At 58.5% G+C, this 19,252-nt stretch overlaps 2 protein-coding genes across 4 annotated transcripts; one reads left to right on the top strand and one right to left on the bottom strand.

The window, feature by feature from the left end:
• Positions 1 to 927: 927 nt before the first annotated feature.
• Positions 928 to 3,763, bottom strand: NDUFAF8 (NADH:ubiquinone oxidoreductase complex assembly factor 8). Of its 2 annotated transcripts, XM_042966132.1 has the most exons (4): positions 3,462 to 3,763; positions 3,240 to 3,350; positions 1,885 to 1,964; positions 928 to 1,168 (listed from the first exon to the last, which is right to left on the bottom strand). In XM_042966132.1, the coding sequence occupies exons 1-3, from the start codon at positions 3,543 to 3,545 to the stop codon at positions 1,896 to 1,898; spliced, it is 264 nt and encodes an 87-aa protein (XP_042822066.1). In that variant the 5' UTR covers positions 3,546 to 3,763; the 3' UTR covers positions 928 to 1,168; positions 1,885 to 1,895. The 2 variants fall into 2 exon arrangements, with proteins under 2 accessions (XP_042822066.1, XP_042822068.1); XM_042966134.1 differs by lacking the exon at positions 1,885 to 1,964 and having other exon boundaries at positions 3,462 to 3,746.
• A 38-nt stretch (positions 3,764 to 3,801) lies between these two features.
• On the top strand, positions 3,802 to 13,304 carry TEPSIN (TEPSIN adaptor related protein complex 4 accessory protein). 2 transcript variants are annotated; one of them, XM_042966130.1, is made up of 13 exons: positions 3,802 to 3,952; positions 5,041 to 5,113; positions 5,401 to 5,492; positions 5,630 to 5,723; positions 7,498 to 7,565; positions 7,727 to 7,805; positions 7,941 to 8,012; positions 8,744 to 8,953; positions 9,738 to 9,915; positions 10,002 to 10,115; positions 10,195 to 10,273; positions 10,511 to 10,645; positions 11,605 to 13,304. In XM_042966130.1, the coding sequence occupies exons 1-13, from the start codon at positions 3,905 to 3,907 to the stop codon at positions 12,115 to 12,117; spliced, it is 1,755 nt and encodes a 584-aa protein (XP_042822064.1). In that variant the 5' UTR covers positions 3,802 to 3,904; the 3' UTR covers positions 12,118 to 13,304. The 2 variants fall into 2 exon arrangements, with proteins under 2 accessions (XP_042822064.1, XP_042822065.1); XM_042966131.1 differs by having other exon boundaries at positions 3,897 to 3,952; positions 4,500 to 5,113.
• The last annotated feature ends 5,948 nt before the right edge of the window (positions 13,305 to 19,252 follow it).

Below are 19,252 nucleotides of genomic sequence, written 5' to 3'. Positions count from 1 at the left end.
GGAACTTGGAAGGGATCTTGGTGTGTGGCCCAAAGGGGAGGGACACATGGGAAGCACGAGACAGAATTGGGAGGCATGGGGGCAGGAGGGCACCTGGCAGGACGGTTCTGGAAGGGCCTGAGCCAGTGGCCAGTGGCCACCCACACACTCCACACGAGAGGCTGTCAGGACCTGGGACAGCGTGCAAGGGTCTAGAGCAACCCTCAAGGCTCCATGAGGAGCATTGTGATGGTGGTGGGGGTTGTGGTAAGGATCACTCGGCTCCCAGGCCCGCCCCTTCCCCCTCAGGCCCCTGGGGTGTGTGTGGGGTCAGCAGAGCATAGTCACCTGCCCCTCTCCCCCTCCCCCCCCCCCCATCAGCATGTGGATGCTGGGGACTCTTGAGAGGCCAGGGGCTGGGTGGAGCCCAGGGGTAGCACAGCCGCCACACCCCTGGGAGGGGCTCTTGGAGCACAATCCCCAAGCGTCCAGCAGGTGGCACTCAGGACCCGTGGGATCCTCAGCCACAGGCACTGGGGGTCCTACTGGCTGTGTGTGCTGCACGTAAGCACTGCAGGGTGGGGTCAAGAGGGCTTGGGCTCTGACCCCAGAGGAGGCCGCAGAAGGGCAGACGCCCCACATGCTGTCACTGCTGCTGGGTTCCTAGGCCAGACCCTCTCTGGGCTGGCTGGTGCCTCACCCTCCCAGCCTCTAGAAGGGCAGCCCCTCCTTTTTTGCCTCTAAGTCCAGAAAAAGCACCTGAGTTTCCTTCCCTACGCCTGAATCTTTTCCTCACGGCGTTGATGTCCTTTGGTACATCCTGTAAACCGGTAACTACATTTGGGGGCTCTGTTAGATTCCAATAACGTGTTTGGGGTGCAAATTCTTTGACAAGTGTACTCCCAGGGCCCACGCACACTCTGGGTACAAAAGAACAGAGACCCGGCGTGGTCTGCCACAGTCTGTATTGTTGCTTTGTCGTTTCTACTCTAACCAGAAACCTTACATACACGAGGCAAGAAAACCAGATCCCCCGTCTGCCCACGTCTTGCCCTGATGAGCGTGCAGTCCTTTTAGTTCTAAAAGCTTTAGATGTCTCAGGCGTCTGTCCCTCAAGGCTGTGGGCAGCAAACACAAATGTAGTGCAGGCTTGTCCATCCTAAAGGCCTCCCCTTGGGGTCGTCTTGGCCTGGAAGAGAAAAGATTTGGTTTGAATGGGCTTGTTAGATGTGACCGCAAAGGGCAGAATCCCCCCACCCCACCCCCAATGCCATCTCCTAGCGAACACTTTGTGGGAGAGCCTGGTTGTGGATGCGTGGCAGAGGGCCCAGCTGCTCGGAGCTGCCACGGGCCAAGGGGCTCAATCTGCTGGTGACAGCGTGCTCCCAAAGCCAAGCCCACCCTGGACCAGGTGCTGTGCAGACCTTCCCCCCCCCCTCCAGCACACCACTTGGTCCTTGAAAGGCAGCGGGAACTTCTTACAGAAAACGCTGAGGCAGAGCTGCTGAAACACTGGCCCAGGGACAGGGCTCCCTGGGACGAAGCTGGTCTGGAGCCCAACGCCCCTTTGGCCTCCTGCAGCCCCGCACAAGTGCCGGGGATGAGAGCAGGATGGGCGGAAACGCACTCAGCAGCCCGCTGCCTCATGGTGAGAGACACTCGAGCACCCTAGTCCCAAACTCCCAAGTGCCTGGGGCCCAGGGTCTGCAGGTAAGTCACCTTCCGTGAAGAATGGCACATTAAAATAGCAGAGGGCTCCTGAGGGCAGCACGCACACTGTGGGGACATCTCAAGTGACCAGGGTAGAAAAGCAAAAAAAAAAAAAACAGTCACAGGTGATCAGATGCCTGCAACAGACAACTCCTAACCACAAAAGGCGGGACAGAAAATCTGTGCATAACTAACACGTTTGATCTTCATCTTGCACTTAAATTCTTCCAACCAGTAATCACACAGCGAAGCTTCATCTTGTCCCCTGGGGAGGCCTGTCAAACAAGGAAGCTGCTGAGAAGCAGGAAGCAAGTCCAAGGAACAGGTGCAACCTTGGATGAACAGCCCACATCAGATCTGAGGCTGCTGACAAGGGCAGGATGAGGCCAAAGGCTCTCGGCCATGATAATCGCAAAGAGAGGTCCAAGGAGACCTGAGCCCTCTGGGAACATACGTGAACTCTCTCCTTGGAGAACCGGCTAAGCCACAGCTAGCCACCCTGCTCAAGACGGTCCCAGAACATCAGGAAACAGCCTCGGGTCCCGTGAATCCTGCCGAGCTCACCCAACTGCACCAGCAGCTCCGGAGGACAGAGCTGATGGCTGGCATCATGGCCCAACCCAGCCCCACCCAATGGAGGCACCTTGGGTGGTGATGCCTTGGGCACCAGCCCAGGACCCTCATCGCAGACAGCCCTCTCCTCATGCTGTCGAACTCCCCATGGAGGTTCTCTGGGCACGGCTACGTCCTCCAACCCCACTTATTCCATGTTTTTTACGAAAATGTGTAAATACAACACTAGTTTTTCATTTTTGTAAAGCGCTGGTGATATTCACGAGACTCTTGCTGCCTCAACACTTGACCAAACAGGGATCAGAAAAAAATGCCTCAGAAAGAGAAGGGACTCGCTGTTGAGTGGTTACAGTCGAGAACCAAAAACACCCCGCAAACTGTTCCCAGCGGGGCCCACTTCCCAGCCAGTGAAGAACAGCCAGTGCAGCTAGGCTAAGGACTTACCAGCCTCTGGAAGCCTGTTCTGACAAACCCAGGACAGTGGCCTATAGATTTCCTTCCACCCTCTGCAAAATGGGGTTGCTGTCTGGGGGAAGTCGGGGGTGCCTCTCAGTGTGTGCTGGGTGGCCCTATGGTTATAACTGCACGCGCGGTACACACGCGGGGTCCTAAACACCAAGGAAGCTAAGACAGCGGGTGCCCATTGGACTACTGGGCTGCAGTTCGTTTGGGCATTAGGCTCCAGCGACAGCAGCAGTCACAGAGTTTTCGCATACATGCCACCACCGCCACCAGCATCTTCACGACGAGGCTGGTGTTCCCCTCGCTCGACAGACGAGGGCACACAAGCTCCGCGGCGGCGGGATCCGGCGGGCAGGAGGTACGGCCTGGCACCGAACACGCGGGGCGGGGGCGGGGAGGGGGGGCGGCCGACCAGCGGTCCAGCGCTGGGACGCCGGGGTCCCCGCCGCCCGGTGCCCCTCCCCAAGGCGGGGCTGGGGTTGGCAAGGGAAGAGGCCGGGGCGGCGCCCACCTACCGCGGCGGCGAAGCAGCTCCGCAGGGCCTCGAACTCCTGCACACAGAGGTCCTTCGTCAGGCGGCCGCCCGGGGCCGTGGACGCCTGCACACACTTGCCATAAGCCGCGGCCTGGGGGCGGACGGGGACGGGCGAGGGTCGCGGAGGGCGCCCCCCGCCCCCCCCGCCGGTCACCCAAGGCAGATTCCGCCCCCGCCCCCTCCCCGCCCGACACCTTCTCACCTCGGCCCTACAGGCCGCAAGGCGCTCGGGGAAGGCGCGGAGGCGGCCTCGCACGCGTCCCCACACCGCTCCGTTCCCCGACATGAGCGGCTCCTCCTGGCACCCATGGGCGCCGCCATCTTAGGCCCGTCCTTTTCCGGCGCCCAGCTTCTCGATAGGCGCGCCTTCCGCCCATCGCCTTCCCTGCGCTTTCTGTTTGGCTAGGCTTCGGCTCCAGCCCCTGCTTCGCTTCCGGAACGGCGCCGGGCCTCTCCGAGCCCTGCAAGTGGCTCGTGAATTTGTCTGTCTTTGATCTGGGACTTCGGATTGGTTCAGGCTCAGGTTGTTTGCCGGCATAGACTGCAGGCCCCGCCCCGCGCGAGCGATTGGCCAGCTAGTCCAGGCCCGCGCGGTGATTGGAGGGGGTCCGCGGCCGCGGGCGGGGCCGGAAGGTGGCCGGCATCATGGCGTCCACGCCGCCGCTGCGGGACCGCCTGAGCTTCCTGCACCGGGTGAGTGCGGGCGGCCGCGGCCCCCACCCCGGGCCAGAGCTGTCCCCCTCCCCGGCCCTGCTCGGCGCCCGCTGGGGCCTCCTCCCAGGCTCACAGATGCCTCCATCTCCCTCCGGCCCTCTCCGTGCCCGTCCTCCTCCGCGAGCCCCTCCGGCCGTTCTTGGGCCCCTGGTGTCCCCTCTGCCCCTGCATCTCGTTCCTGGGTCCCCTTCTTCGCTGTGGCCTCAGGGTCGGGGCCCGATCCCCGACGCCGTGTGGGCGGGGCACGCCACCTCTGCTTCACATCCCCCCCCCCCCCACCCCCCGGACAGAACCCGAATTGGAAGAGACAGCTGGGGTCTCAGACGGCACAGCCGGACGCCCGCGCGGGCAGCCCCGGCCCCTTCCCATTTGTGGCAGGAGCACTGAGGGAGGCGGGGGTCGGGCAGTGTCCGTGCAACTCGGCAGCTGGCCGGCCCTTTCGGGACTTGGGGTCCTGCCCCCGTACAGGGCGTGCGAGCCAGGCCCGGGCCTTCCTAATGGTTGCGTTTCAAACCGGGGCCCTCAGGTCTTAGGGAAGGACGCTCCCGAGTTGTGGGAGACCCACGTCCACCATCGTCAGTTCATCGTGGCGAATGCTCCGAGAAGCGGAGGTCGGGGCCTGTCGTTGGTGTTGGCCAGAGCCAAAGCAGATGCAGCGGGCGGCCTTGAGCGTCGCCAGGCAGGTGTTCAGGGGCTGGGCCGCCGGTGAAGCCGCCGGTCGGTTCGGTTGCGTTAGTGCAGAGACTCCGCTCTGGGCCCTGGCCTCCACGGCTCTGCACGTCTGTCCAGCTCCCCTTTGGGCCTTGCTGGATAAATAAGGTGACTTTCAGGCCCATGTTCTCGTGCCGTCAGGCCGCTGCCCTTTCAAACTGTAGTCAGTCTGTGGTGAGCACCCAGCAGAGTCCACGCACTTGTCCCCGTGAGTGTCCCTGAGGTTCCCCGACCTGTCTTTGCTCTGAGGCTCACGCTCCCCAGACGCCCAGATGCTGGGCCAAGTGGGAATGGGTGTTTGGGTTTTTTCCCTGTGATGCCCACTCATCATGCCAGGGGCTCGCGCTCCCTTTCAGCTCCCGGTTCTCCTGAAGGGAACGTCGGACGATGATGTCCCGTGTCCGGGCTACTTGTTTGAGGAGATCGCCAGTATCCTTCCTCGTCACCCACGTCCAGGGGCCTGTCCTTCGGAGGCCCCCCAGCTCCTTTACTGTAGGGACCAAGTGTGGGTGGGTCCAAAAGCCACACGACTGATGACGCGGGGCCCAGGAGGCCGTAAGAGGCCCAAGCTCCTGAAACCAGGGCCTCGGGTGGGTGTTGGCGGGGAAGACACGGGAGAAGTCTGGTGGCAGGAAGGCCTGGTTCTCTCCCCCGCCGGCGTGGCCTCGTGTGGCCTGGGGTCAGCTCGCTCCTTCCCTAACCCGAGCGCCTGCCAGAAATCTCACACGAGTCCCTGGGCAGCAGCCAGTGCCTCCTGGAGTACCTTCTGAACCGTCTGCACAGCGGCTCTGGCCGAGTGAAGCTGAAGGTGAGTCCCCGAGCGGCCCCCGCAGACCCTCCGCTGGGGGACGGGCCAGCGGGTGGCGAAGCACGAGGAGAGGGTCGCCGCGGGATGCGTGCGGGCTGCCCTCTGGGCCTGTGCTGCCCCCTGCGACTGTCCCCCAGGTGCTGAAGATCCTGCTCCACCTGTGTGGTCACGGCTCCTCCTCGTCCTTGCTCATCCTCAAGCGCAACCCTGCCTTCATCCAGGAAGCCGCAGGTATCCGGGCGCTGGGGCGGGGCGGCCAGGGCAGGCTGCACAGAGTCCCTCTGCTGACCACCGCCATCTCACAGAGACGCCCCTCCCACCAGCGGGACTCGCCTCCCGGCCCGCTGCCGTCTTCTCCCCGGCACCCCGCACCCCAGCCACCGCCTTCATTCTGTCACGGGCTTTCCCTTCCATCCGTCGCCGGGCCCGTCGCCGCACGGTGGCTTACTTCTGCCTGTGTGCCCTGCCTGGCCTGGGCAGCCCAGGCCCGTCCTGCCTGTTCCAGTGCCCGGCACACCAGAGGGGCTCTGTCTTCCCCCCCGGACTGCTCCCCAGGGCCGAGACAGGGAGGTCTGTGGGAGGCCCCCGGGAGAGGCGGGGTTCCGGCCTGTCGAGGTCTAGGTCTAGCACAGCTGGGTCTGGGGTGGGGTTCCATCTCTCACTCCCCAGCCGGGCCTGGGGCTGTCCCGTGTCTTTTTCCCTAACCGGGATTTGGGGGGACGGGGCCTGAGGCCTTCCCCTCAGGTAAGGCAGGAGTCCTGGCCGCAGTGGGTCTCAGGGGCACAGCGTCAGCAGACCCCGCCCTGAGTGACACCGGAAGGGCTCGGCCCGCAGGCAAGAACCACGCCCACGGAGCCGTCCCTGAGAGGGTCCCCGAGAGGGCAGCGCCGGGGAGGGGGGCCCAGTTAGTTGCTCTCGGCCACCGCGTGCTCCTCGGGGATCCTGAGCATTTCCAGCATCCTGCCTGCCGGGTGGTGGCCTACCCCCACACCCCGAAACCGCGGCCGTCTCTTCACCGGAGGCCTCCATCCTCCACCCCGTCCTCACCGCCGTCCTCCACCCCAGGGCGCAGCTGAGGCAGCACGGGATGCGGCAGACAGCGGGTCCTTGTTGGCACCAGAGTCTCTGCTGGGCCGGTCCCAGTCCGTTGTACTCTGAGTGCCAACCGGGGGACCCTGCCACAGGCTGTCGGGGAGGTGGGGTAGCGAGAGGAGGTGGCTCTGGGGTGGGGGGGGGCCGCAGGTGACGGCCTCAGCTCAGGCACGAGGGGACGGGGCAGGGGGGGGTCCTGTGCGGCAGGAACAGCAGGGAGGCTCACGCCATCCCCCCCCCCCCCCACCCCGGTGGTTCCCTGGTGGTTCCATTCCCGGCTGGCCGATGGGCGTGCACCCTGGGCCACCTGCCGGGGCAGAAAGTGAGATGCATTTGTGACAAGAGACTGGGAACGGGGGTGTCACTCAATTCCTTCTAGGAAAAACTCGTTTGTCACAGCTGAAGCTGTTACGTAGAGGGAGGTGGTATCGTCAGGGCCGCAGGAGCCTCCGTGGGGCTTTGATTGCTCGCTTCGCTCCGAGTGGAGAGTGGGTTGAGGCGGGTACAGCGAGGCGGCCAGTGCAGGGACCCCGGCGAGAGACGGCAGGGGGCTCCACTCTGTGGGCATGAGCGAGGGGGCAGCCGGGGTGCGGCCTCCATAGGCCCAGTGGGTGGATATCTCTGAAAAGCAGTGTGGGGGCAGTGGGTCCCGGATGAGGTGGATCTGGGGGCTCCCGGGCTTGGGGGTGCGGAAGGGTGGCCGCCACTATAGGGACTTTGACCTGGAAGGGGTGTCGCCCGGGGACTGGAGGCCAGGCCTGTGTTTCAGGAGGCTGCCCTTGACCCTTGGGGTGCCGGGGTCATCTGCCAGGGGTCCGGGGGGGTGCCCGCCACGAGGGCCGGGGGGCATTAAAGCCGCACCTCTGAGTGTCAGTAGCTGCGGCTCACCTGCGCATCTGCCTCCGTCCTGCAGTTTTCTCAGGGCCCCCAGACCCTCTCCACGGGAACAGCTTGTACCAGAAGGTGCGGGCGGCCGCCCAGGTGAGTCCAGCACTCGGGGCAGCCCGGGACAGACTGCCAGACGTTTGTTCCACCACCCGGGGCCCTGGCTCCGCCCTCGCTGTGGGACCCCGAGAGAGCAGGGGGGCGGGGGGACAGAGCCGGACCACAGCGAGCCGAGTGCCCTCTGCTTCCTCGTCTAGGACTTGGGGAGCGCCTTGTTCTCGGACAACTTGTCGCCCCCGCCTCCCTCCCAGCCACCCAGGGCCCTGCCTCCGGCAGGTAGGCGACCGCCCATCCCCTTCGCTGGGTGTTCACCCTGGGGATGGTTTGAGGTCCCCCCCCGACCCCCTGTCCCAGGTACACAGGGTTGAGCGTGAGCGGCCACACTGGCACTGACGTGGGTCCTGCTCACAGGCATGGGCTCCGAGTCCAGGCCCCAGGGCGCCCTCCAGGGCTTCGGCTACAGCAAGGAACGGGGCCCCACAGGTGAGTGCTGCGGGGGTGTGGGGCGCGGGCATAGGGTCTGGTGGATCTGGCCTGGGAGGCGTGGCGGGTGGCACGGCTGGGGCCGGTGTCCTGCCACCGCGCTCTCCTCTGCTCGGGCCCGCGGGAGAACGAGGCAGGGCCAGTCTGCGAAACCAACAGGTGAGAAGCCGGGCGGAGGCTAGGTCTGTACGCGTGCACCCAGGCCCTGGTCCCTCAGAGGGGCTGAGGGCGGAGGGCGGTGGCGTGGGGACGGTGCCCGTCGTGAGTGGACGCAGCCGGCCTGGGTGCTGCCGGTTCTGGTCTCGGCTCTCAGACCCCCGGTACCTCGGGAGCACTGATTCCTAAAGCAGGCCTGGCTCGCAGGCCTTGCCTGTTCCTGACTCGGGAGTGAGGGTGGTTGGTCCCGTCAGGGCACTCACGCACCCTTGCACCCGTACTGGACATGAGCCGCCATGGGGACCGAGCTCTCTGACGATCCCCTTAGCTGTCCTGCTCCCACGTGGGGCCGGGGGACTTGGGGGCACGGCCTTGCCGTAAGCTGGAGCGCCAGGCTCTGTCGGGCCTGGGAATGCACGGAAGCAGCATTCACTGGGGAAGCTTCCAGAAGGGCCTGGGTGCCCCACGTGGGCTCCGCTGTGTGACTACGGCTCACGTGCTGGCCTCTTGAACTCCTCTCGGGGGCGGGCAGAACTGAAGAGGGCTGGCACCCTGTCCCTCTCCCTCCGGCGCAGGCTCTGCGGGCGAAGCCTTCCTCTCCACCATCCAGAAGGCCGCAGAGGTGGTGGCCAATGCTGTGCGCCCCGGGCCCGAGAGCCCCGGTACCCGGAGGCCCCTCCCGCGGGGTGACGCCTACCAGCCCGCCATGACGCCCACAGCCAGCCGTGGTGGCCTCAGTGCCGGGAAGCCGCTCCCCGGAGCTCTCCCGGGCGCCCGAGGAAGCGGTGAGACTCTCCTGGGGGTCCGGGTGAGCAGGCCTGTCCCCGTGGTGTGTTGGAGCGAGAGGGGGCCGCGGAGCTGCCGACAGGACCTTCCCGGCAAGGGGCACAGGCTCCTGGCTCAGAGGCCGGGGAAGGAGGTGGTATGTCCTGGGGGGGCCGCGGGCCCGCACAGCCTTTCGCCAGCTCCGTGGCTCTGTGTGCGCTCGCTGTGGCCTCCGTGCCGTACAAAGATCGCGCGGCGTCTGGATGCTGTTTTGCCAGCTTCTTGCCAGTTGCTTCGAGTAGGAGCTGGGGTGTATGGTGTTAAGGGGGGCGGGGGCTTCCGGAGGGCCCCGCCACCTCGGGTACAGACCTGGGTCGTGAGCTGGGCCGCAGCCCGGCTTTTGCCGGTCCAGCCGGGACGGCTGCGAGGCCAGGGCCGGGGGCCAGCCTCCACGCGCGTGCGTTCTAGTCGGGGGGATGTTGACACAGGGCCATCCCCGAGCGAGGTGTGTGGTGAGAGGGGACCACAGCGTCGCGGTGCTCTGGCCCAAGCTCCTGGGAGTTGGCCTGGCCTGAAGGAGGACTGTCGGGACTCCCCGAGAGTTCTGTGCCTCGGGGTCCGGCACTGCCCCTGCCGCCACAGGTCGGCGGTCCCCGCCCTGACCGTTCTGTGTGAGGGGTGCCCTGCTCTGTCCCGTGTCACCTCTTCCCTGGTGTTTCTTGGTCGAGGTGCCCCGGGGAGGGGTGTATGAGGCAAGTCAGGGCCCCCCGCCCCCGATCTCACCCACGGTCCTGTTTGTCACAGTCACGAGACCCCAGCCCGGGCAGGCAGGAGGGGGTTGGGACGAGCCAGACAGCGGCTCCAGCTCCCAGAATTCATCCCGGGAGAGCGGTGACCCAGGCAAGGTCTCAGACTCAGGCAGTCGGTCGGGCAGCGACAGCCCCTCAGCGGCTAGCCAGGCACCCAGCGACCTGGCAGAGCGGTGAGGTCCTTTTCTGGGGTCCCACCCTGGGTTGGGGCCTGACCCGGAGGAGTCTCTCTCTACCCTGACCGCTGTGCCCCCGGTAGGGTGGAGGCCGTGACCCTGAGCGACTGCCAGCAGGAGCAGAGCCTGGTCCAGACTGTGACACGGGGGCCGCGTGCCTTTCTGAGCCGAGAGGAGGCTCAGTGCTTCATCAAAGAGTGAGTCCCCCCACCGGCTCCCCGCTCCCGGCCCCGGCCCCGGCCCCGGCCCCCACCTCCTGCTTGTGCCTTCCTGCAGGTGTGGGCTGCTCAACTGTGAGGCGGTCCTAGAACTGCTGACCCGCCACCTGGACGGGACCAGCGAGCGTGTGCAGATGGTAAGGGCCGGCCCGAGGCTGGGGGGCGCCTGGGGCATGGGTGTGCGCAGGTGAGGGTTGCGGGCGGGGTTGGCCGGGGACCGCCTCACCCGGGGCCTGCCCTGGGGGGGGGGGGCAGTGGGCCCACCCCCGGGGCTCCCCCACCTTGGGGCTGCAGTCGGGCCGAGAGGAGGACGGAGCTGTGAGAGGGGCCTCCCTCCGGGGGTGGACCGTGCTGACCTTCTGTCCGCCCGGCAGAGGGCCCTGGGCGCCATCGCGTCCCTGGGCTGCACCGACCTGCTCTCCCAGGAGCACATCCTGCTCCTCGCCCGGCCGAGGCTGCAGGAGCTCAGCGCGGGCAGCCCTGGACCCGTGACCAACAAGGCCACCAAGGTGGGCAGCAGCCGGGACCCGGAGGAGAAGTCGAACGCTTGTTCCTCCAGCCGTTCCCAGATCCGCTTCCGCGTTCCTGCCCCTCGCCAACCGGGCCGGGATGGGCCGGGCCTTAGAACAGCCGGGGTCCTTGGCTCGTGGATTTTTCCAGCTCCTGGGACCTCTCCCCTGCCCTGCTGCTCAGCAGCTCTGCTCTGCAGGCAGCTCCCCATCCCGCCTGGCTCAGCCCACGGGTGGCCTCCTGCGGGAAGCCCTCCTTGCCTGCTCAGGTCCATTTATCCTTCTGCTGGCCACCTGGGGTCACAGTTCAGGAGCTCGGCCCCTGGAGAGCAGAAGTGTTTTCTTTCACGCGAGTCCGTCTCCCAGTTATGCTCGAATTGTGTGCGGGCCTCCCGGCTCCCTCACTGGGGAGCCTCTGGGCAGCCCTCACAGGCTGCTGGCCTCTCCCCTCAGCCAGGCCCCAGCACGTCTTCCACCTGCCCACTGGCATCCCCGGCTTCTGCGCTCCTCTGTGGCTGCTGAGAATTCGGATCCTCAGTGGCGTGTCTTTAAATTGTCCTTTGTCAAAGAATCGGTGACCCCGCCACGGCAAGGCCATCACGGTGTCTCTGAGGACGTGAAGGCTGGAGGAGGCCGTGTGTGCAGAGTTGCGAAGGACGGGAGGGTTTGAGGCACGTTCGTTTCCTCAGCATCTGTGTCAGGCGCTGCTTGGCACCCGGCAAGGGACCCCTCCCCCCCCTCCCTGAGGTGGCTCGTCACGGGGCCGGGTTTGGGGACGGAGAACATGTGCATTTGTAGAGCAGCAGGTTCGCCGTGTCTGGGCGCACACGGTGTGGCCGGTGGGGGGTGGCCGGAGGAGGAGGAGGTGGGACGAGCCACCTGCTCTCTGGGGGGCTGTGTCTTCTGTGCTCCCGGGCGCACAGGGACCTTCAGCCGGTCCCCTCCGCTTCCTCCTCCAGATCCTGAGGCACTTTGAAGCCTCCTGCCGACAGCGGCCCCCCGCCCAGAGGCCCCCGGTCGAACTGGGCCCTGTGGCTGGCCGCGGGGGCCCGGCCGACCTGCTGACCGACGCCGTGCCCTTCTCCGGGAGCCACGCCTTCCTGCAGCCGCTGAGTTCCGCCCTCTTCCCGCCCCAGGGCCCTGCGCACCCCCTTCCCCTCGATGGCTCCCCGCTCTCAGTCCCCAGGGAGGCCGAGGCCGGCCTGGTGGGTTCCAGAGAGGAGGGGGCCGGACCCGAGTGGAGCCCGCCGGGCACGGGCTCCCCAAAGGGAGCGCCGGAACTTTGCCCAGGGCCCGGGGGCTGCAGCTCCTTGTTTGCTGGCATGGAGCTGGTGGCCTGTCCCCGCCTGCTGGGGGCCGGGCCCGCCACAGAAGAGGCCCCCCAGGCCCCCTGGACGCCACCACAGAGGGCGGCGGCAGCAGGAGCCCCTCCCGGCTCGGAACCTTCTGCTTTCCCTTTCCTAAACTCGTGACCTTGCCAGCCTGGGCCACACGTGGAGTCACCGTGGCCCCGGCCTGTAAATCCCAGGATTCCGTGACTCTGTGCTGTCCCGTTCGCCCGCAGCCCCCACATCCCACCGAGGAGTGGTTCCCCTCGGGTGTGTGTGGCCGGTCCGCCCTCCCTCCGGCGTCCCCCCTTCACTCACCGAGGACACGGTGCGGGCAGCTGACCAGAGCGAATACAACGGCCGCTGATCAAGCCCCGGGTGATGTGCCGCCGGTCCACGAGCCAGCAGAGCCAGGTGGCACCGTGCACGGGGGTCGGCTCCCAACCCGAAAGCGGGTTCCCCGGTTTCCTGTGGATGAGGCAGGACCCCCCTCGTGCACGGGCCCTTCCTGTGGGCGTGATGGCCGGAGGGGCAGCCTGAGGCCTTGAGGGAGAAACAGGACCAGCGCCGAGCCGTGCCGGTTTCTGGGCAGGGTTAGGAACTGAGCTGCTTGTTCAGGGTGGTGGCTGGGGGCCCCGGACCGACTGCTGGGTCTCCTGCCCTGCAGCCGTCCCGGGGGCCCCATCCGCAGACACTGTCAGGCCGCTCTCCCTACGGCCAGAAGGACTGCGAGGGGGACCGGGGCAGAGGGCGTGGCACGGCCTGCCTGGAGGGGACAGGAGCAGAGGCTTGGCTCCTCACTTGGATCTGTCTGGGGCTCCCAGGGTCCTCACAGACACCATGGAGAAGGGCACCCGGCCCCCTCTGTGGGGACGAGTCAGGAGGAGACAGTCCGGGCCGTGGCCCTTGCCACCCTGGGAGGAGGGCTCGGGGCTACCTCAGTTTCCCCTCCATGTCTCCCTTACCAGAGGCTAGCTGTCTGGACTTGGATTCCTGCAGCAGCGGGTCTGGGAAACACTGACCTCAGGGGCCCCCTGGAGACCCGTGCCTGCCTCTCAGAAACAAGGGTTTTTTGTGTGGATTTGGAAGCACGGCTTGAGTATTTTGGGGCTCAGAGCGCTCCCTTCGCAGGGAGTCATAAATCGGCCAAGCGGCTTATCCACCTGGGGCGGGGGGCGGGCTGTTTCTGCTGCCAGATCCCGGTGCGACCTGTGTCTGGTCCCTGCAGACTGTGCGGGGCTGGCCTCGGGGCAAGGGTTCTGGTGCCTCAGAGGGTCGCGGCTGCTCCAGGGGTCACAGCACCAGAGCTTCCGAAATAAACACGGTTGTTCCCGCAAAGCTGCATCGTTGCTGTTTTTCTTTCCTGTGTGTGTGTGTGTGTGTGTGCGCGTGTGTGCGCGTGTGTGCTAATGAAGATAGCATTAATGAGGACATGCTTAGAGAACTTCTTTTCTAAAAGCAGGACAGGTGTTATTTCTTCCTTAAATGTTCGAAAGAACTCCCCAGTGGAAGTATCTGGTCCTTTAATATTCTTAATTGTAGGCTTTGAACTACAAAGTTTCTTAAGTAGGTGTGGGGCTATTTGGGTGATCTCTTTCTTCCCAGGTGAGTTTCAGGAAGGTATTTTTCAAGAAATCGGTCCATTTCACAGAAGATGAATATGACCATAGAATATTTTATGACATAATTTCGTTATCCAATTTCTGTAGGGTCTATAATGGTATTCCATCTTTCATTTCTGATGTTGATAACTTTCTCCCCTCTTTTTCTTGGTTAGTCTGATTAGAAGTTTGTTAATACTGGTTTTTTCAAAGAACTAAACCTTGGGGTTTCCTTTTTTCTTACCATTCCATGTTTTGTATTTCATTGCTGTCTGCTTTTTATTAGTTTCTTCCTACTGCTTTGGGTTTATTTTTCTTCTTTTTCTAGTTTCTTGAAGGTGGAAGCTTAGATTATTGACGCGAGAGCTTTATTTTTCTAACAAAAATGTTAATGCTATCAGTTTTCCTCTAGACTCTGCTTTGATTGCATCCCATGAACTTTGACAGTTTTGTTTTTATTCGGTTCAGAACGTTCTCTTCTTTTGGTCACAGGAGCAGAGCATGGGAACACATGTGGATCTCAGGATGTCAGACCCAGGGGACCTTCCTAAAGGAAGGCACTAGCAGCATTCACAAAGGAAGCGAACAATGTTCACGGAGAAGCCACGAGCAGATTTGGAATTCTTGTCCAGTCAGAACCCACACCCCTCCCAGCCTGCAGAACCAAGAAGTGGCCGTGACCCTGGAGGTTTGGTTCCAGAACCAGAGAGCGAAACTCAGGAAAGCTGAATACAAGCATCCGCAGCAAAAACAAGAACCCAGACAACAGCAGTTACCTGGGGGGAGTCAAGACCGGCTCTTCCTGGAGAAATACGCTCCTACCCTGCTTCCTCGGTGTACGCAGATCGCCCAATACCTTCCTTCCAACCCTGCACGTGCCCCAGTTTGAAGGCTCCCCCAGACCATTCTGTTGGCCACCAAACAGTCCACCTTGGCTGCCGCCAAGATCCTAACATCTCCCTTTGTCCCGTTTAGGGATCTCAGATTCTTTCCACCGGCTTCCCTGCTAATTCCTTTGCTTCTGCGTCGCCACCAAGAACCTTAGGAGAGAAGCTAGACACAAAAAGCCACATACCGTGATTTGCCATGATGCCAAACGGGGGGCCGATAGAAGATCTACACAACACGGATGCATTTCAAAAGCATTCTGCTCTGTGAAAGAATAAAGACACGGAAGTGCCCGTGTGGTGGAATCGAGCAGAAGGAGGCAGTAACGTTTCTTGGGATGGTGACGTTTCATGTCTTAATTAGGTTGGTGGTTACCCGGATGTACAAACTCCTCGAAAGACACAGAACTCTAATACTATGTACACCACAAAGAAACAGCCATGTGACAGGATGGAGGCATCAGCTAACGCCACGGAGGTAACCCTTTTGCATTCTATAAATATCAAATCAGCACCTTTGTGTACCCCTTAAACTCGCACAGGGTTAGGTGGCAATTCACTCGATGCGTCAACTCAATCTCAGTAAACCTGGAGGGAATAAATGTTTTAATTATGTCTCAATAAAATATATATACATAGGTCATGAATTGGAAGAATAGATATTGTTAAAATGTCGATACTCCCCAAAGCAATCTACATAATCCATGCAATCCCTATCAAAATAACACCAGCATTCTTCACAGAGCTAGAACAACCCTAAAATTTGTATGGAACTAGAAAAGACCCCAAATAGCCAAAGCAAGCCTGAAAAAGAAAACCAAAGCCGGAGGCATCACAATCCCGGACTTCAAGATGTATTACAAAGCTGTAATCATCAAGATAGTATGGTACTGGCACAAAAACAGACACTCAGATCAATGGAACAGAACAGAGAACCCACAAACATATGGCCAACTAATCTTTGACAAAGCAGGAAAGAATATCCAATGGAATAAAGACAGTCTCTTCGGCAAGTGGTACTGGGAAAACCGAACAGCGATGTGCAGAAGAATGAACCTGGACCACTTTCTTACACCAGACACAAAAAGAAACTCAAAATGGATGAAAGACCTAAACGTAAGAGAGGAAGCCATCAAAATCCTAGAGGAGAAAGCAGGCAAAAACCTCTTTGACTTTGGTCACTGCAACTTCTTATTCAACACGTCTCCGGAGGCAAGGGAAACAAAAGCAAAATTGAACTACTAGGACCTCATCAAAATAAAAAGCTTCTGCACAGAGAAGGAAACAATCGGCAAAACTAAAAGGCAACCGACAGGATGGGAGAAGATGTTTGCAAATGACGTATCAGATAAAGGGTTAGTATCCAAAATCTATAAAGAACTTATCAAACTCAACACCCAAAAAGCAAATAATCCAGTGAAGAAATGGGCAAAACACATGAACAGACACTTCTCCAAAGAAGACATCCAGATGGCCAACAGACACATGAAAAAATGCTCAACATCACTCATCATCAGGGAAATACAAAAACCACAATGAGATACCACCTCACACCTGTCAGAATGGCTAACCTTAACAACTCCGGCAGTAACAGATGTTGGCGAGGATGTGGAGAGAGAGGACCTTTTTTGCACTGCTGGTGGGAATGCAAACTGGTGCAGTTGGGAGGTTCCTCAAAAAATTAAAAATAGAACTACCCCACGACCCAGCAATTGCACTGCTAGGCATTTATCCACGGGATACAGGTGTGCTGTTTGAAAGGGGCACATGCACCCCAATGTTTATAGCAGCACTATCGACCATAGCCAAAGTATGGAAAGAGCCCAAATGTCCATCGATGGATGAATGGATAGAGAAGAGATGGTACATATATACAATGGGCTATTACTTGGCAATCAAAAAGAATGAAATCTTGCCATTCGCAACTACACCTATGGAACTAAAGGGTATTCTAAGCAAAATTTGTCGGAGAAAGACAAATATCACATGACTTCACTCATGAGGAATTTAAGAGACAAAACAGATGAACATAAGGGAAGGGAAGCAAAAATAATATAAAAACAGGGAGGAGGACAAAACATAAGAGACTCCTAAATACAGAGAACAAACTGAGGGTTGCTGGAGGGGTTGTGGGTGGGGGGTGGGCTAAATGGGCAAGGGGCATCAAGGAGGACACTTGTTGGGATGAGCACTGGATGTTATACATAGGGGATGAATCACTGGAATCTACTCCTGAAATCATGATTGCACTCTATGCTAACTAACTTGGACGTAAATTAAAAAATCAATTTTAAACATTGTATATATAATGCGGGAAAAACAGTATTTTCTTCTTCTTTTTAAAAAAAATTATCTTATTTTTAAGTAGGCTGCACACCCAACATGGGGCTAACTCATGACCTGGCCATCAAGAGTCACATGCTGTACTGACTGAGCCAGCCAGGAGCCCCCAGAATATTGTCTCATTTCCCTTGCTACCACTGCCTTTTTGTCTAGTGGGTTAACATCTGAAAGTCAATCATGTAATTCACCAAATTAACGTATTTATGAAGAAAATCCTATTTTATGCAGAAAATGCAAGGGATCAAATTCAACATTGCATTCATGGAAACTCTTCCCAAGTGAGGAATATAAAAATTTCTCTCACCTGGTAGAAAGTAGCTGCAAAATCCCACAGCTAACATCCTATTTAATGGTGTAGGACTGAATGCTTCCCCCACCCCCCCAGACTGGGAACAGGGCAATGATACACATTCCAACCACTTCTCTTCAGTATTGTACAGAAAGCCCTGGCCAGTTCAATAAAACAGGAGGAGAAGGAGGCAAATACCTTGGAAAAGAAATTGTTATTATCCACAGACATTATGGTCTATGTGAAAACTCCCATAGAATCCACAAAAATCCCCAAGACTAATAAATGAATTTAGCAAGGACACAGGATACAGGGTAAATTATACTACCAACTGTATTTTTGTATGCTAAAAATAATACTGTATGCTGAAAAATACAAAAGACTAGTGAAAGATATCAATGATTAGGCCTAAATAAATGGAGAGGTATACCATGGTTATGGATTGGAAAACAATATTGTTAAGACGTCATTCTCTCCAGACTGATCTACAGATTTAACATACCCTCATCGAAATTCCAGCTGGATTTTTTTTTTTTTTGTACATGGTGACAAGCTGATACTAAATAGTATAGGAAGAGCCAAATAAATTGAATAGGTAATTTTGAAAAAGGACAAAGGGGACTCCCACCACCTGATTCAAAGATTTACTGTGGAATAGCACTAATCAACACAGTGTGGTATTGGGGAAAGTTCAGACACAGATCAATAGGCCAGTGTAGACAGCTCAGAAATAGACCCACACAAATATGGTCACTTAAACTACACAAAAGTGTCAAGGTAATTCAATGAAGACAGGATAGCTTTTCAACGGGTGGTACCGGGATAATTCAACATCCATGTACAAAAAAGAAAAAGAATTTTTAAATGTCACCCTATACCTCACACCTTACACAAAATCTCAGCTGAACCACAGACCTAGATAGGAAACCTAACACTCTAAGTCTTCTAGAAGAAACAGGAGAAAATGTTCTGTCCTCGGGTCAGGCCGTGGCTTCTACAACATACAAAAAGCACAAACCACAAAGTTTAAGAACCTCTCTTTGAATGACACAGTTAAGAGAACAGCAGGACAAGCCACAGATGGAGAAAATATTCGCAACCCACGTATCTCATGAAGGACTTGTTATCAAGAACGTGTAAAGAACGCTCAAAACTCCTAAGGCAAACAACTCAATTTACCAAGTGGGCAAAAGATTTGAACAAACATTTCACCAAAGAAGGTATATAAATATATGGCAAATAAGCCTAGGAATAGATTCTCGACATCAGTATAGGGACATGGGATACCCCTACACACCTAAGTGATCAGTATTTAAATAATTAGAATCCCTTTTATTTTTTTTATTTTTTTTTAGCATTTATTCATTCTTGAGAGTGAGAGAGACAGAGCATGAGCAGGGGAGGGGCAGAGAGAGAGGGAGACACAGAATCCGAAGCAGGCTCCAGGCTCTGAGCTGTCAGCCCAGAGCCCGGCATGGGGCTCGAACTCACAGACTGTGAGATCATGACCTGACCCAAAGTCGGACACTCAACCGACTGAGCCACCCAGGCACCCCTAGAATCACTTTTTAAAAATGAGAACACCAGGGATGGCTGAGTGGCTGTTGGTTGAGCATCTGACTTCGGCTCAGGTCATGATCTCACAGTTCATTGGTTCAAGCCCCACGTCGGGCTCTGTGTTGACAGCTCAGAGCCTGCAACTTGCTTCGGATTCTGTGTCTCCCTCTCTCTCTGCCCCTCTTCTGCTCGAGCTATGTCTGTCTGTCTCTCTCTCAAAAAATAAAATTTTAAATTAAAAAAAAAAAGCCAAAATAAAAACATTTGAACAACCAAATGTTGAGGGTGATGGGGGGGGGGGCAGGGGAGCAACCTGAGCTCTCATAAACTGCTGGTATGAGCATAAAATGGTACAGCTTCTGCGGAAAATAATCTAGAAGTTTCTTACAAAGTTGAACACATATCTAGTCTCCCTCTCTCTCCCTCCCTCCCTCTCTCTCTCTATATATATATGTATACACACACACAGTCTCTCTACATAGATATAGATATATAGATATATAGATATATATGCAAGTATAAATACATACCTAAGTTTTTACCCAAGTGACACGAAAACTTATGTTCATATAAAAGCTTGAAAGTAAATGTTTACAGTAGTT

This window comes from Panthera tigris, chromosome E1 (genome assembly GCF_018350195.1).
Source record: "Panthera tigris isolate Pti1 chromosome E1, P.tigris_Pti1_mat1.1, whole genome shotgun sequence".
Lineage (NCBI taxonomy): Eukaryota > Metazoa > Chordata > Mammalia > Carnivora > Felidae > Panthera > Panthera tigris.
This window is presented reverse-complemented; position numbering and strand designations above follow the sequence as displayed.

Coding starts and splice junctions, on each gene's coding strand:
- TEPSIN (XM_042966130.1), top strand. CDS start 3,905: ATGGCGTCCACGCCGCCGCTGCGGGACCGCCTGAGCTTCCTGCACCGG. Junction 3,953..5,040: donor GCCTGAGCTTCCTGCACCGG/GTGAGTGCGGGC, acceptor GCTCCCTTTCAG/CTCCCGGTTCTCCTGAAGGG. Junction 9,916..10,001: donor CCCAGCGACCTGGCAGAGCG/GTGAGGTCCTTT, acceptor TGCCCCCGGTAG/GGTGGAGGCCGTGACCCTGA.
- NDUFAF8 (XM_042966132.1), bottom strand. CDS start 3,545: ATGTCGGGGAACGGAGCGGTGTGGGGACGCGTGCGAGGCCGCCTCCGC. Junction 3,351..3,461: donor TTGCGGCCTGTAGGGCCGAG/GTGAGAAGGTGT, acceptor GTCCGCCCCCAG/GCCGCGGCTTATGGCAAGTG. Junction 1,965..3,239: donor GGAGCTGCTTCGCCGCCGCG/GTAGGTGGGCGC, acceptor CTTGTTTGACAG/GCCTCCCCAGGGGACAAGAT.